General features: G+C 40.3%; 1 protein-coding gene across 1 annotated transcript; it reads left to right on the top strand.

Moving 5' to 3' along the window:
• The first annotated feature begins 9998 nt into the window (after window positions 1–9998).
• LOC134273152 (uncharacterized) lies at window positions 9999–11096 on the top strand. The gene has a single exon (XM_062755326.1). It carries the CDS (start codon window positions 9999–10001, stop codon window positions 11094–11096), a length of 1098 nt encoding a protein of 365 aa, XP_062611310.1.
• The last annotated feature ends 2679 nt before the right edge of the window (window positions 11097–13775 follow it).

Raw genomic sequence — 13775 nt, 5'->3', positions numbered from 1 at the left:
ATCGATAAATTTTTACACTAAACCACGCTATGGCGCTTCTATGAACTTGACAGCTCTACCTTTATTTACCCCCATGTTTCATCTTAGAATAGGTCGTCAGTACCCCTTGCTTGTCGTAAAAGGCGACTAAATGGGGCGGTCCTTCGGATGAGACCGTATAAACCGAGGCACGATAAAGATCCCTTCTTGCTCAATGGCCCTGAGTGCCTCGCATAGGCCTAAATTTGCAGCCCTTCACCGGCAATAGCGACGTCTCCATATCAGTGAAATATTCTGGAGAGGGACGTTAAACAGTATACAATCAATCAATCAATCCATCTTAAAACCGGCAGCACGAGTTCGTAATATTGAAATCTCGTTCCCGACTCAAATTTGACATCGGAAGAAAAAAAAATCTATTTTTCTGAAAATTCAAAGTTCAAGCGGCGGGTTTGTAAACCTGAAAATAAAAAAAAAATGCTAGCCTTATATATATAATATGATCATTGGAATTTATGCTTTTTCACTATATAATCATTAAAGCCCCATCCTAACACCAGAAGCTCTGAAATTCACAAATTGGGAAGAGGCAGCCTTATTCAACATAACTATGTACTTGGTTAGTCTATTTAATGCCCAGGAGTTGAGGAAAAGATTTTTAAAGAATTAATGTATTTCATTATATAATCAATAGAGCCTCACTCTAACACCAGAACACCTGACCCAGGGGCGATGACATTCACAATTTTGAAAGAGGCAGCCTTATTCAGCATATTGTGAAATCTCTTATTTTCGTGGGGGTTTAATTTTCGTTGTTTTCGATGTATGAAGAGACCCACGAATTCATTCCCACCACGAAATGTAAATTTTCATATGTACAACTACTAAAAAATTCTTCATCCTCGAAAGCAAATCCCCACAAACCAACATTTCTTCCTCCAACCACGCAAGTAGTATAAACGGTCTGGATGGGCGGGTCAACTGAGTGCACTTTTGGGGTTGGGGGGATAGGCGGGTCAACTGAGTGCACTTTTGGGGTTGGGGGGATAGGCGGGTCAACTGAGTGCACTTTTGGGGCTGAGGGGGATAGGTGGGTCAAGGGAGTGCAGCCCCTGGAGGGGATAGGTGGGTCAAGGGAGTGCAGCCCCTGTGGGGGATAGGCGGGTCAAGAGAGTGCAGCCCCTGTGGGGGATAGGCGGGTCAATTCAGTACATACAACCTGTTGCATCATCTTTTTATATCTGTTGCATCATCTTTTTATACTTGTTGCATCATCTTTTTATATCTATTGCATCATCTTTTTATACCTGTTGCATCATCTTTTTTATACCTGTTGCATCATCTGTAAGGTGTGCAAAAAATATGCTTACCTATGCATTGTGACGTCATCCACTGTATAAATACGGCTTTTCTCCTACTTTCGGCTCATTCTACAGTCAGATCCAGCTCCTATTGGGGTCATGGATTCTACTAGAGAAAAACAGTTACATGCTCAGCGATTATTAGAATGGAAAAAAAGGGAAAGAGAATTAGAACGAATTCTTTATGAGAAAAGAGAGCAAGAGTTAAAGCTCCGGGAAAAAAATGCTAAAATATTACAGAGAAGAGCTCAATTAGAACAACAACGACAACAACAACTACAACGACAACGACAACGACAATTACGGGAAAGAGAATTAAATCAAATTCTTGATGAAAATAAAGAGCGAGAATTAAAGCTTCGGAAAAGAAATGCCATACTATTACAGAGAAGAGCTCAACTAGAAAAACAACGACAGCAACAGCAAAGGACTAGGGCGCATGAGGGGTCAAAGTTACCTATTCATTCACCACCCAAACCCAAGGCCATATCCCAGTATTATCGAGTCACAGTAAATGGAAGGGTGCGCTCTAAAAAAATTAAAGCTCAAGAGGATTTTTACACTGTGATTTTTAAGGAGTTTCCAGAGGAAGAAAACAGAGGATTCGTTCGGCGATTATTCAGACACATGTTACAAACTTTCAAATCGAAAATGCAGTGTAATCCTAACGATTACCTCCGCCTGAACATACGCCACAAATCTCTGGAATCAGAGATTTGGTACGAGTTTACTCAATGTAAACATTTTAACGAGGACGTCATTTTAGACAAAATAGAACGTGTGCAACAATCCAGAAAGGAGTTCAAACTGGGCGACGGGGGCATGGAATTTGATATGTTTCGGGTCAAGTATCCCGAGGGAAGTGGTGGCCAGAAAACCAAACATCTACAAGTGAATAAGGAGACTTTTAAGAACAATAAAAGAGCCATCGTTCGGATCGTCAATCCCTGGGATAAATTTTGTTTAGCTAGAGCCATCGTCGTGACTCGATTACACAGTCAAAAACCCGAACATCCAGACCCCGAATGGGAAAAACAATGGCTTCGTATGCGGAAAGGAGATGTAAGAGCCAATGACCAGAAACGAGAAGCCATAGCCCTCATGGAACAGGCCGAGTGTGATATCACTCAAGCTTGTGGATATGCAGAGTGGACGAAATTACAACAGGTGTTAGCTCCCCAGTATCGACTGAAATTATTTCAGTTCAAGTCTAATTCGACTAAACTCACCTTAGAGCGCATCTTCAAAGGCTGGGGAGATGGAACTTGTTTGAACATATTGTTAGACGACCATCATTACGATGCCATCATATCCATGCCGGGAGTAACGGGGAACCCCTATTACTGTGATCATTGCGACGTGGGGTACAGGACTGTCACAGAACATCGCTCCAAATGCCCTCATCGCTGTACCTTTTGTTTAGGACATCACCCTAATTGTCCCGATGAAGGGATCAAGATTAAATGCCAGGAATGCCATGGAATGTTTAAGAACAGGACCTGCTACGAAAATCATTTAAAACCCCATAGTAAGAAGACCACCACTACTGTCTGCAATTTAATGGAACAATGCGAGAAGTGTCAGTCTTGGATACCTAAGAAATTATTCCCTCATCACAAGTGCGGAGGACAGAAACAGTGTAAGATCTGTAAGAAAATCGTCGATACCGATCATCAGTGCTACGTACAACAGAAGCCCAAGAAGAAGAAGGGGAAAGGGACCTTAGAGTTTTACATCTATTTCGATTTCGAATGCACTCAGGAAACCGGCATTCACATCCCTAATCTGTGTGTGGCACACCGCGTCTGTCAACATTGCAGTCACTTACCCATAGACCAACCCTGTCCTCATTGTCAACACATGGGACCCCGTCAGCACCTATTTCAAGGACCAGACACCTTAAAGAAGTTCATGGACTGGTTATTACAACCCACTACAGGTACTAAGAATTCCACTTTAGTACACGACGAGGCCATTATCATCGCCCATAACTTCAAAGGCTACGACGGACAGTTCATTTTGAATCACCTGGTGCATTCCTCTTGCCTGAAACCTAACGTCATCATGAACGGCAGTAAGATCTTGTACATGGAAATATGCGGACTGAAATTCATCGACTCGTATAGTTTCTTACCGTTTGCATTAGCCAAGATGCCCTCCGCTTTCGGATTCGACGAATTGAAGAAAGGCTATTTCCCCCACTTTTTTAATACGGAACAGAACCAGAATTACGTAGGACCTTATCCACCGGCAGCTTTCTACAAACCGGACGAAATGTCTACCAGTGGACGAAAAGCTTTTTTTGAATGGTACGACCAACAGAGGGGAAAAGTGTTTGATTTCCAGAAAGAGTTTGTAGGGTATTGTATCTCTGACGTCGACATTTTACGCCGATGCTGTGCAAAGTTTAGAGCCACCCTCAAGAGTTTGGTCAATGTGGACCCTTTCCAGGAATCCATCACTTTTGCCAATGCTGCTAATTTAGCCTACCGTCGACAATTCATGCCTGAAGACACCATTGCCATCATTCCGAACCTCGGGTATCAACCGGCACGACAATATTCTGCTAAAGCCTGTCGGTGGCTCACCTGGATGAGTCAACAGACTGGATGTCACATACAACATGCCAGAAACGGAGGCGAAGTCCAGATCGGAAATTATACCGTCGACGGATACCAGGAAGCGACTCGCACAGTCTACGAATTTTACGGGTGCTATTGGCACGGATGCCCCACCTGCTATCCCAGTTTACAGACCGAAACTCATCCTCATCGGACCCAATTTACTTACCAGCAATTACACGAAGAAACCCTCAGAAGGACTGGCGATTTAGAAGACATGGGGTATACCGTCCGTGGTATCTGGGAGCACGATTTCGATCAGCAAGTGCAAAAAGATGAGAGTTTACAGCAATTTGTAGGAGACCTGGACATTCCGGATCCTTTGAAACCTCGAGAAGCCCTGTACGGAGGTCGGACCAATGCTACCCGATTATATTGTGAGGAAGGGGACATGAGATACGTGGACGTCTGTTCCCTATACCCTTACGTGTTGAAACACAGACCATTTCCCGTAGGGCATCCCGAGATCATCACAGACGAGTTCCAGGACGTGAGAAATTATTTCGGTCTCATTCACTGTCGGGTCTTACCTCCCCGAGACCTCTATCACCCCGTATTACCTTATCGGACGGGAGGCAAGTTATTATTTCCCTTATGTCGCACGTGTGCCGAACGACAGGACTCTACGTCTCAAGATCGATGTCCACACACCGACCGGGAACGTAGTCTCACGGGTACTTGGGTGACGACCGAATTACATAAAGCCCTAGACATGGGATATACCTTAGATCGAATCTACGAAGTATGGCATTTTAAAGAAAGCAGTCAGGATTTATTCAGATCTTACATCGATACCTTCCTCAAGATCAAACAGGAAGCCTCCGGGTTTCCCCCCGACTGTAAGACCTCAGAACAAGAACAAGATTACATATATCAAGTCTTCGACAAAACAGGCATCCGAATGGACATTCTCAGTATCGAGAAGAATCCAGTGAGAAGAACCATTGCTAAACTCTTTTTAAATTGTCTGTGGGGAAAATTTGCTCAACGCTTGTTATTACCCAAAACCAGATACTTGGACGAAGAAGAGGAATTACAACAACTCTTACAAGATTCGACGCTCGACATCAAGGGCGTGCAACTCTTAGTCAATAAAGAGAACCCCAATGAAGACAAGATGCTAGTGAATTATCAAGACAAACAGGAATTCGTCGAAGAATGTCCCTTTGGAAACGTGGTCCTGGCTTGTTTTACTACCGCGCATGCCCGCTTACACCTCTACGAGACTTTACAACCTTTAGGAGATCGGGTCCTTTATTTCGATACGGACAGTATCACACAGGAAGAAACGAGACCTTTCAGTTAAAACTGAAAGGCGGCTTTCAGTGACTTTTCAGTTGCCATTCAGCCACTGAATGGCAGGTACATTTCAGTGACCTTTCAGTTGCCTTTCAGTCATATTTCAGATACCTTTCAGCCACCATTCAGCATACACATTTCAGTTATCTTTCAGTGACCTTTCCGTCAACTTTCAGTGACCTTTCCGTCGACTTTCAGTGACCTTTCCGTTATCCTATAGTACACATTTTAGTATCAATTCAGCGATTTTTTTTTCACTGGCTTATTAATTTTTGATCAGTAGTTTTTCCTTAAAAACATTTTGCCTAAATTTATTATCCTATCTAAACTGTGTTTGTGTTTTCTTATCGTAATAAATGTACCTAAATAAAACTGGTAATCATAGTTAAACTTAGATGTTCAATTGTATTTCAAGTGTTTACCAAATGTTAAAAGACATATATGGCATATTTTATATACGTTCGGACTAACTAAAATAAGAAGGATCTTTCTTTTTCTTTTGATACTTTAAATATTGAAAAGACTCTTGTAATTAAATTATACAATTTAAATCAATCGCGTTTCATAGATATCCAAGATTTAAAATAATAACCGATTTATTTCTGGCTCGGAATTAAATATCACACACAGTTTAAAGTCAATTTAACCATAGAAACGAGGGGGTATATAAGGTCAAATTCGGCGAAAAATTTGATTTGAACGTATAAATATAGTAAATATCCTGTAAATCTACACTTGATCTTGTATTTGTTTTAGATCAGATATGTCGTATACTCCCTGGTATAACTTTAAATTGCGATTATAGACTTTAAAATTATGTTTTAACAATTATTTATTTATATGTTAAAAAATTGATAACAATTCAACAAAACACGTAAAATTCAAAAAATATGGACTCATAAAATTTAAAAAGATATTTAATTTTCCAGTTAGATTAAAAAAAAAACAAAAACAAAAAAAATTCTTGAAGTGAAAAAAAACAATGATCCGATTCTCGAAGCAAAATTCAATAAAATGTATGAGTTTGTCTATTTTTTATTTCTGTAAATCTCTAATTCGATCAGGTGCCCGTCGCCGATAATTGTCATATTCCCGAGAAGAGATGTGTAATCAATCAGTCTGTCCCCAAAATCCGCGCAATTAACATAGAATATACAAAATATATACAAGATATATACACATCGCAACTGCTCGATACAACAGGTGAACATTTCGATTTCTTAATATTGATTGATTTTAATTCAAGGAATACCAATAAGATGCCGTAGCTTAATTGATAAGGTCACGGACTCTCACGTTGGGGACCAGGGTTCGATTCCGGCAGTGGGTATGCTTTTTTTTTTTCTTGCATTAATTTTTTTCTTCGAAAATATATGAACTAAATGCTATTAAATCAGGAAAAAGTAAAATGTAATTTTTAAGTTAAAAAATAAGCCGATTATTTAATAAAAAGATGCAATTGAATGATAACTGAAAGGTCACTGAAATGTACCTGCCATTCAGTCGACTGAATGGTAACGGAATGATCACGGAAAAGTCACTGGAAAGGATCTTTTCAGTGACCATTCAGTGGGCATTCAGTTACCATTCCTTCGACTGAATGGTGTAATTTCATCTTGTGAGATCAGCAGGGATATAAACCTTTACCTGAGATCAAACCTCTACTGAACCCAGAACCAGACGTTCAGGCTCGAGGAAAATGTCACATTTGTTTAGACGAGGAATTACAAATCGTTTTTCTACCTTGCGGACACGTATGCTGCTGTGCTTTGTGTGCTCCTTCCTTTCAGTTTTGCCCCATCTGTCGAGGCGAGATTCAACAGTCCAAACGCCTATTTCTGTGTTAACTATGAATAAGACCCTGAACCCAACTTTTCCTTCATTGATCAACATGTATTCCGAGGAGACACCCCTCCCTTCTTTTCAATTGAAACACGAATTTACCATGGTGGTTGCTGGACCCTCGAAATCGGGCAAAACAGAATTCGTCAAGACATTAGTGAACAATCTAGACTGGATCACCCCCAGGCCCGAAAAAATCGTCTGGTGTTATCGGGAATGGCAACCCGCTTACACTTCTTTAAAAGATAAAGTATCTTTCATCCGAAATATTCCAGAAGACGACGAGAAATTAGTAGCCAATTTGAGTGTGCCCCATTTACTCATTTTTGATGACATGATGGGAGGAAAAGCCATCGAATCTATTGTGGATTGGTTTACCCGTAAAGCGCATCATCGGAATACCAGTGTGATTTACATCACTCAGAATTTATTTGATCGAGCCGCTTCTCATCGCACCATTAGTTTGAATGCTCATTATTTAGTCTTGTTCAAAAATCCCAGAGACAAATCTCAGATCAGTGTGTTGAGTCGTCAGCTAGCTTTACCTCATTTGATGTCTGCTTATCAAGAAGCCACCCAGATACCTCACGGATATCTTCTCGTGGACTTGAGTCCCCAGACCCCAGACCAATACCGATTGAGAAGTCGAATGTTTGAAATGTCAAGAGTATAAATAAAAGTGTTTCACACTCTTCTGAATCATTGTTCATTTCAATCTCATCATGGCTCCATCAGCCAAGAGTAAATTAGTGAGAACCTTACGACGTTTACAGCGGGAACGAGATCCCGCGAAGCGAGCCCATTTAATCGAATTAGGGCGTAAAGCCTTATTGAATTGGTTTGCCATGGGAGCTCGCAATTTAATAAAAGGGGTCTTACCTATCAATAAACAGACCCAAAAGTTTATTAATAATCATCGTCAAGATTTAAGAATCATAGCCGATCAATCGGCCAGTGATCAAGACAGAAAAACAGCTATTTTAAAACGCGGAGGTGCTGGATTTCTAGGTGGAGTCATTATTCGTCATTTATTCAAATGGAATAGTCCTTAAAAACGGCGGGTTCGTCGTTTAAAGAGTGTAGTGGTAAGAGTCGATAATAAGAAACAAAGAGTGTTTCCGGATTGGATGGTCCGTGTCGGAGGAGCAGCTCAAAAGAGCAGAAAAAAGAAGAAGAAGAGAAAAACCCCTCCCAAGAAGAAAAAAGCCCCACCCAAGAAAACAGCGAAAAGGCGAAAATCTGCTCCTCAAACTCTAGCTCAACGTAAAGCCATGCCCGAAAGTCTGAAAAACGAAATCAATCAGTATTATAAGGAACAAAGACAAAAGACCATAGGAGAGTTGCTCAAGAAACAAGCAGAACTCAGAATGGATCGTGCTATGGGACCCATAGGCAGTCAAAGAGCCAGCGATTTAGAAGTGTTTCCTCGAGTGAATGTGGGCATTCCCTCCTCCTCCTCTTCCCCTAGAATTAAAGTTCCCATTCATGTCCCTAAAATCACACGTTTTCAACCCTTGACGGCCTCCACCCCTCAACTACCTAAAGGCCTGAGATATAAATAACGATATTGTGGAAAAATTTATGTCAGGGAGAAAGCGAGAGATAAACACGAGAGCGACAAACACGGAGGATATGCCCCTCCTTAAGAGAGACACTATAAAAGGGAGTGACACGAGAGACTTCTCTTCATTGTTTTCAAAGATGGCCAAGAAGAAAAAGGGATGTTGTACGCGATTAAGAGCGCATGCCCCTCTTTTAAGAGTGTTATCAGACCCTCACTATTCCTCGTCTTTAAAAACGGGGATTTTAAAACATTGTTCTGGAGATTGTATTTTGAAAATTTGTGAGATCGTCTACAACCTATTAAAAGGGGTGTTACCTCTCAATTCGGCTCAGAAACGAAAACTAGCTCCTAAGAAACACATCTTAAGGAGACTGATTCGACCTCAATCTGTCCAGAGACGAAGAGCTTTATTAGTCAAGCAGAAAGGTGGTTTTTTTCCTTTTTTAATCTCGGCAGCTGCTCCTTTACTTTTGAACCTCCTAAAATGAGTCGTAAAATGGTGTTAGTACCTGAAGTTCTGTTGAATGAACTCAAAGGAAAACTCCCCAAACCTCCGGAATTTCAATCTACTCTGAGTATAGGTCAAGAATTGGACCAGATTACCAGACGTGAAGATTTAACCCCAGAAGAAAAAGTGGCTTTATACGGTCAAGAACTTCATCGGTATAGGAATTATTTACAACAAGCGAGAGAGCCAACGACTACCAAAAAAACCCCTGCACCCTTAGCCCCAGCAGCACCAGCAGCCCCAGCCCCCGCAGCAGCAGCTCCAGACCCCGAAATCGATCAACAAATCATTCAAAGTGTGAATAAACCCATGCAAAGGAAAGCTGAATTATTATTATTAAGTCATTTAAAGAAAACCAACGTCTTGACTTGGAATAAAGACGGAGAAATCAGTTATCGAGGTCAAAAAGTACCCGATTCTAACATTGTGGATTTAATGGCCGAAAACATGAGAACCAGATCCTTGAAAAATCGTCCGCTGCTTAAAGGATTAGATGAATTTGCTCAAGCTTTAAAAGAGACCCGTACTCCCATGGTTTACTTGCAAAATCGAGACCTAATAAAAGCCATGCAGAAACCAGGAAAAATCAGTACTCCTAAAGGGGTTTTGAGTGACGACGACGACGAAGAGAGCGGATTTCAGGATGCTTCCTCTTCTTTTTTGACCCCTATTAGTCGACCTGTAGAGGCAAGATCAAGGGTGTTAAAAACATTCACACCTAAATATAGTCCCTATCGAGCCCAAAAGCAATTAAAAGCCCAAGAAGAAGAAGCCAATAAGAAATTAGAACAAATCGAGGAAAATTGGCTTCATTTGCCTAAGAAATGAAGAAGAAGAAGAAGGAAGTGGGGGACATTTTAACAGAGATTTATTACGATCCCAAGAGAGGGTATGGAGGCATACAGACTTTGTATCGTCAGGTCAAAAGTCTGGGACATAAGATTTCTTTGAACACCATACGAGAATGGTTAAAAGAGCAAGATACCTATACCTTACATAAACCCATTCACCGAAAATTCCGGAGACAACAGACCAGAGTGACGGATATAGACGAACAATGGCAATTAGATTTAGCGGATGTGTCCAGTTTAAAGAAACATAATGACGGTTATACCTTTTTATTGTGTGCCATTGACGTCTTATCTAAATATGCATGGGTGGTGCCTTTAAAACAGAAAACGGGGAAAGAAATGATTCGAGGATTACAAGAGATTTTCCGACAAGACGGTCGACGTCCCGTCCGCATTCAATCGGATCAAGGCAAAGAATTTACCAATCGAGAATTCTTACAGGCGTTTAAATCCATTCATTTCTTTACCACTCGCAATACGGACACCAAAGCCAGTATCGTGGAACGATTTCAGAGAACCCTCAAAGCACGCATGTGGCGATATTTCACTCGGAATAAAACCAGACGGTATTTAGAGATCTTACCGGATTTAGTGTATGCTTACAATCATACCTATCATCGCAGTATCCAAAGAACCCCAGCTCAAGTGAAGCCCTCGAATGTGTTAAAAGTCTGGAAAACTTTATATGGGGAAGAATCATCACCTAAACCAAAACCCCCCAAGTTTAAAACAGGAGATAAAGTGCGCATCAGTAAAGCTAAACGCACTTTTGAAAAAGGATATTTACCGAACTGGACCACGGAAATATTTACCATTGCTCAACGAGTCCCCGGTCGGTATCCTTACGTGTATCGAGTACAAGATTACAACCAAGAGGAATTAGAAGGGACTTTTTACGAGAAAGAATTACAACAGATCATTAAAAAAGACGACGTATACGAAGTAGAGGAAATCTTGGGGTATAAAAAGCGACGAGTCGGGAAGAAAATCATTCAAGAAGTCAAAGTCCGGTGGAAAGGATATTCCCCTAGTTTCGATTCATGGATTCCCCAAACGGATCTCATCAAATAACACCTCATTGGAAATGTTGTGGAGAGAATATTCCTCGAGAAGAAATTGTGTATTTTGCACAATTATTCATTTGTATTTCCCTCATCATCACCAGTGTGGTCATGTTAGCTTTACACGATTCTAATCGAGAATATTGGATGGTCTGTGTGAGTTCTTCGGTCGGTTACATCATGCCTAGTCCTACCATGATACATCATACCCCTAGGGTCAAGAAGATGAATTCACCCAGTTAATCCCTGGAATCTAAAAATAGATACACCCTATAAAAAGGAGACACCTAAAGCCTAAGAGGATCATTTTTGATCTGAGTGAGGGACAGAGCACACATCATGGATTTTTTAAGCTCAGAGTATCGTTGGAAAATAGTAGAACCTGAAGGGACTAGTCACAAAGGAGAATGGATGAAAAACAAAGAGACATGTATTCAAGATTTCTTTGATAAGAATCCAGGACAAACAGGTCTCAATGAAATCTACCTGTATAAGAGATTCAAGTTACCGCACCGCCAAAGAAGCAAACAGATGCTCTTAATAGGACCCAGATCACCTAAATATGGAGAATTCAAATGGAAAGTCAATTACGTCTTGGCTCACCGAACACAGGGACCCGAGAAGACTTGGATTCATGGGAAATGGATGAAAAAAGCTGGAGATTGTATAAAAGACTATTTGGAAGAAAGTGATCGTAAAAGGATACGATATCATGGACTGTGCTTGTGAAACAGACTATTTGTACATGAGGAGACCTTTTCCCATACAAAAAGAACTGAAGAGAAGTTTTGAATGTTTGTTATTATGATGTTCTTGTTCTTGTTGTTGTTATGAATAAAAAAAATAAAAAGAAAAAAACCAAAAAAAATTCTAGTGTTGTTTTTGATGATGCAACAGGTATAAAAAAGATGATGCAATAGATATAAAAAGATGATGCAACAGGTATAAAAAAGATGATGCAATAGATATCAAAAAGATGATGCAACAGATAGGTATATAAAGCGGAGCTGGGAGTACCCTGCACTCATTGTATCATTTTGAAAAAGGACACTGAACAAGTCAGACGTGTTTTTTGTTTCAAAGATGCAGTATCGTTGGTATTGTGAGAGTCCCATTAGTCAGTGTATGTACATGCAAGGAGGGTGGATGAAAACTAAAATAAGAGCCATCATGGATTTCTTTGAAAATCATCCAGGCTATTACCTGGAGAATGTGTGGTTGGAAAAAAGAATGAAAATTCCCTATCCTCTAACAGGATCTAGAGTGAGGGTGAAAATCAACCAACATTATCAGCAATTCAAATGGGTTACTTGTACTCAAAGGAATCGACTGACACCCATCAACACCATTCAGAATGAAAGTTCATGGTACTCGGACATTGGAGATTGTCTGAAATATTATTTCAAGATGGAGAAAAAAGGACTGACGTTTCCACCTCATTATTGTCCTACAGAGTACTTGTATTGTCGCATCCCCTTTTCCCAGATTAAAGACTCGGTGGAAAAGAAAGGACATTTGTTGACTCGAGTGATTGAGGACCGATCATCATCATCAGAAGAAGAAGAAATAGATGTGTAAATTTTTGAAATAAATTTTTTTGAATTTTTAAAAAAAAAAAAAGTGTTGTTATAAATACAAAGGTCTTAAGGTCTAGGGTCTCAGTCTAAGATTGAACATGGCCGAGAGCAGTGGGTTTTACATGACTTTACCCAGTGATGGGTCTATGACCTCTTTTTCTAGCAATACGACCGCTCAATTTAAAACCATATTACCACAATCCCTAGATTTAACCGACGGAGAATGGGAAGTGGCTTTAACAGAAATGATGTATCCCAATTCATTGAAAAACATTACAGAAAAGGAGGCTTATTTTGACATCCTGATCCCTCAGTCTTTTGCTCCCCATAACAAAGATATCAAAGACCTAAATGTTTTTAAATCGGGCAGATTTAAAATGAAAACCTTAGACCCAATGCCATTACGTCAATGTCCTGAACTGATAGATTGGGCCCATAATAAACGACCTTCACTCATTGATCTAGATGGCAAGATGGAAATTAGACGAATTCACTTCAGACCCGGGCCTTACGTTCACCCCAAGGCTTTAACAGAGGAAATAAGTCTAGGACTACAGAGATCATTGAGAAAAATATGGAAAACCGTTGGTCATCCAGATGAAGAAAATTCTATGAAATTAGTATATTACGAGACCTATGATCGAGTGATGTATCAAATTAATGGAAAAAATCTTACTCCCTTATGCATTCGTTTCCCCACATCCCTAGCTTATAAGCTAGGCATGGACAGTCAGAAAGTCATTCTTCAGAACGATACAGAAAACATGACCAAATGGATCAACATTAGTTACTTGGGAAACAAAACTGTGGATTTATATGAAAATCTGAAATCCATGTATGTCTATTGTGACTTGATTCAACCCCAGACGGTAGGCTCCAATGCCTTGAAACTCTTAAGAGTGGTGCCTTGTACATTTCATTTGGAGGATTCAAAACAAGCCAAATGGGAACCCATTCGAGCGGAATATTTGAAACTAAGTAAAAAACATTTCGATACCATTGAGATTCACATCATGACTCCTTTAGGGACTCCCATGCCCTTTGTAAGTGGTAAATCAGTGGTGAAACTTCATTTCAGAAAAGTATACTGAGATGAATGTACCGTTATTGTG

The sequence above is a fragment of the Saccostrea cucullata genome, unplaced genomic scaffold (assembly GCF_032062105.1).
Source record: "Saccostrea cucullata isolate Sc308-1 unplaced genomic scaffold, CSIRO_AGI_Scuc_v1 ctg15227, whole genome shotgun sequence".
Taxonomy (NCBI): domain Eukaryota; kingdom Metazoa; phylum Mollusca; class Bivalvia; order Ostreida; family Ostreidae; genus Saccostrea; species Saccostrea cuccullata.
Note: the sequence above shows the minus strand (reverse complement) of the source record. Positions and strands in the feature narration are given on the sequence as shown.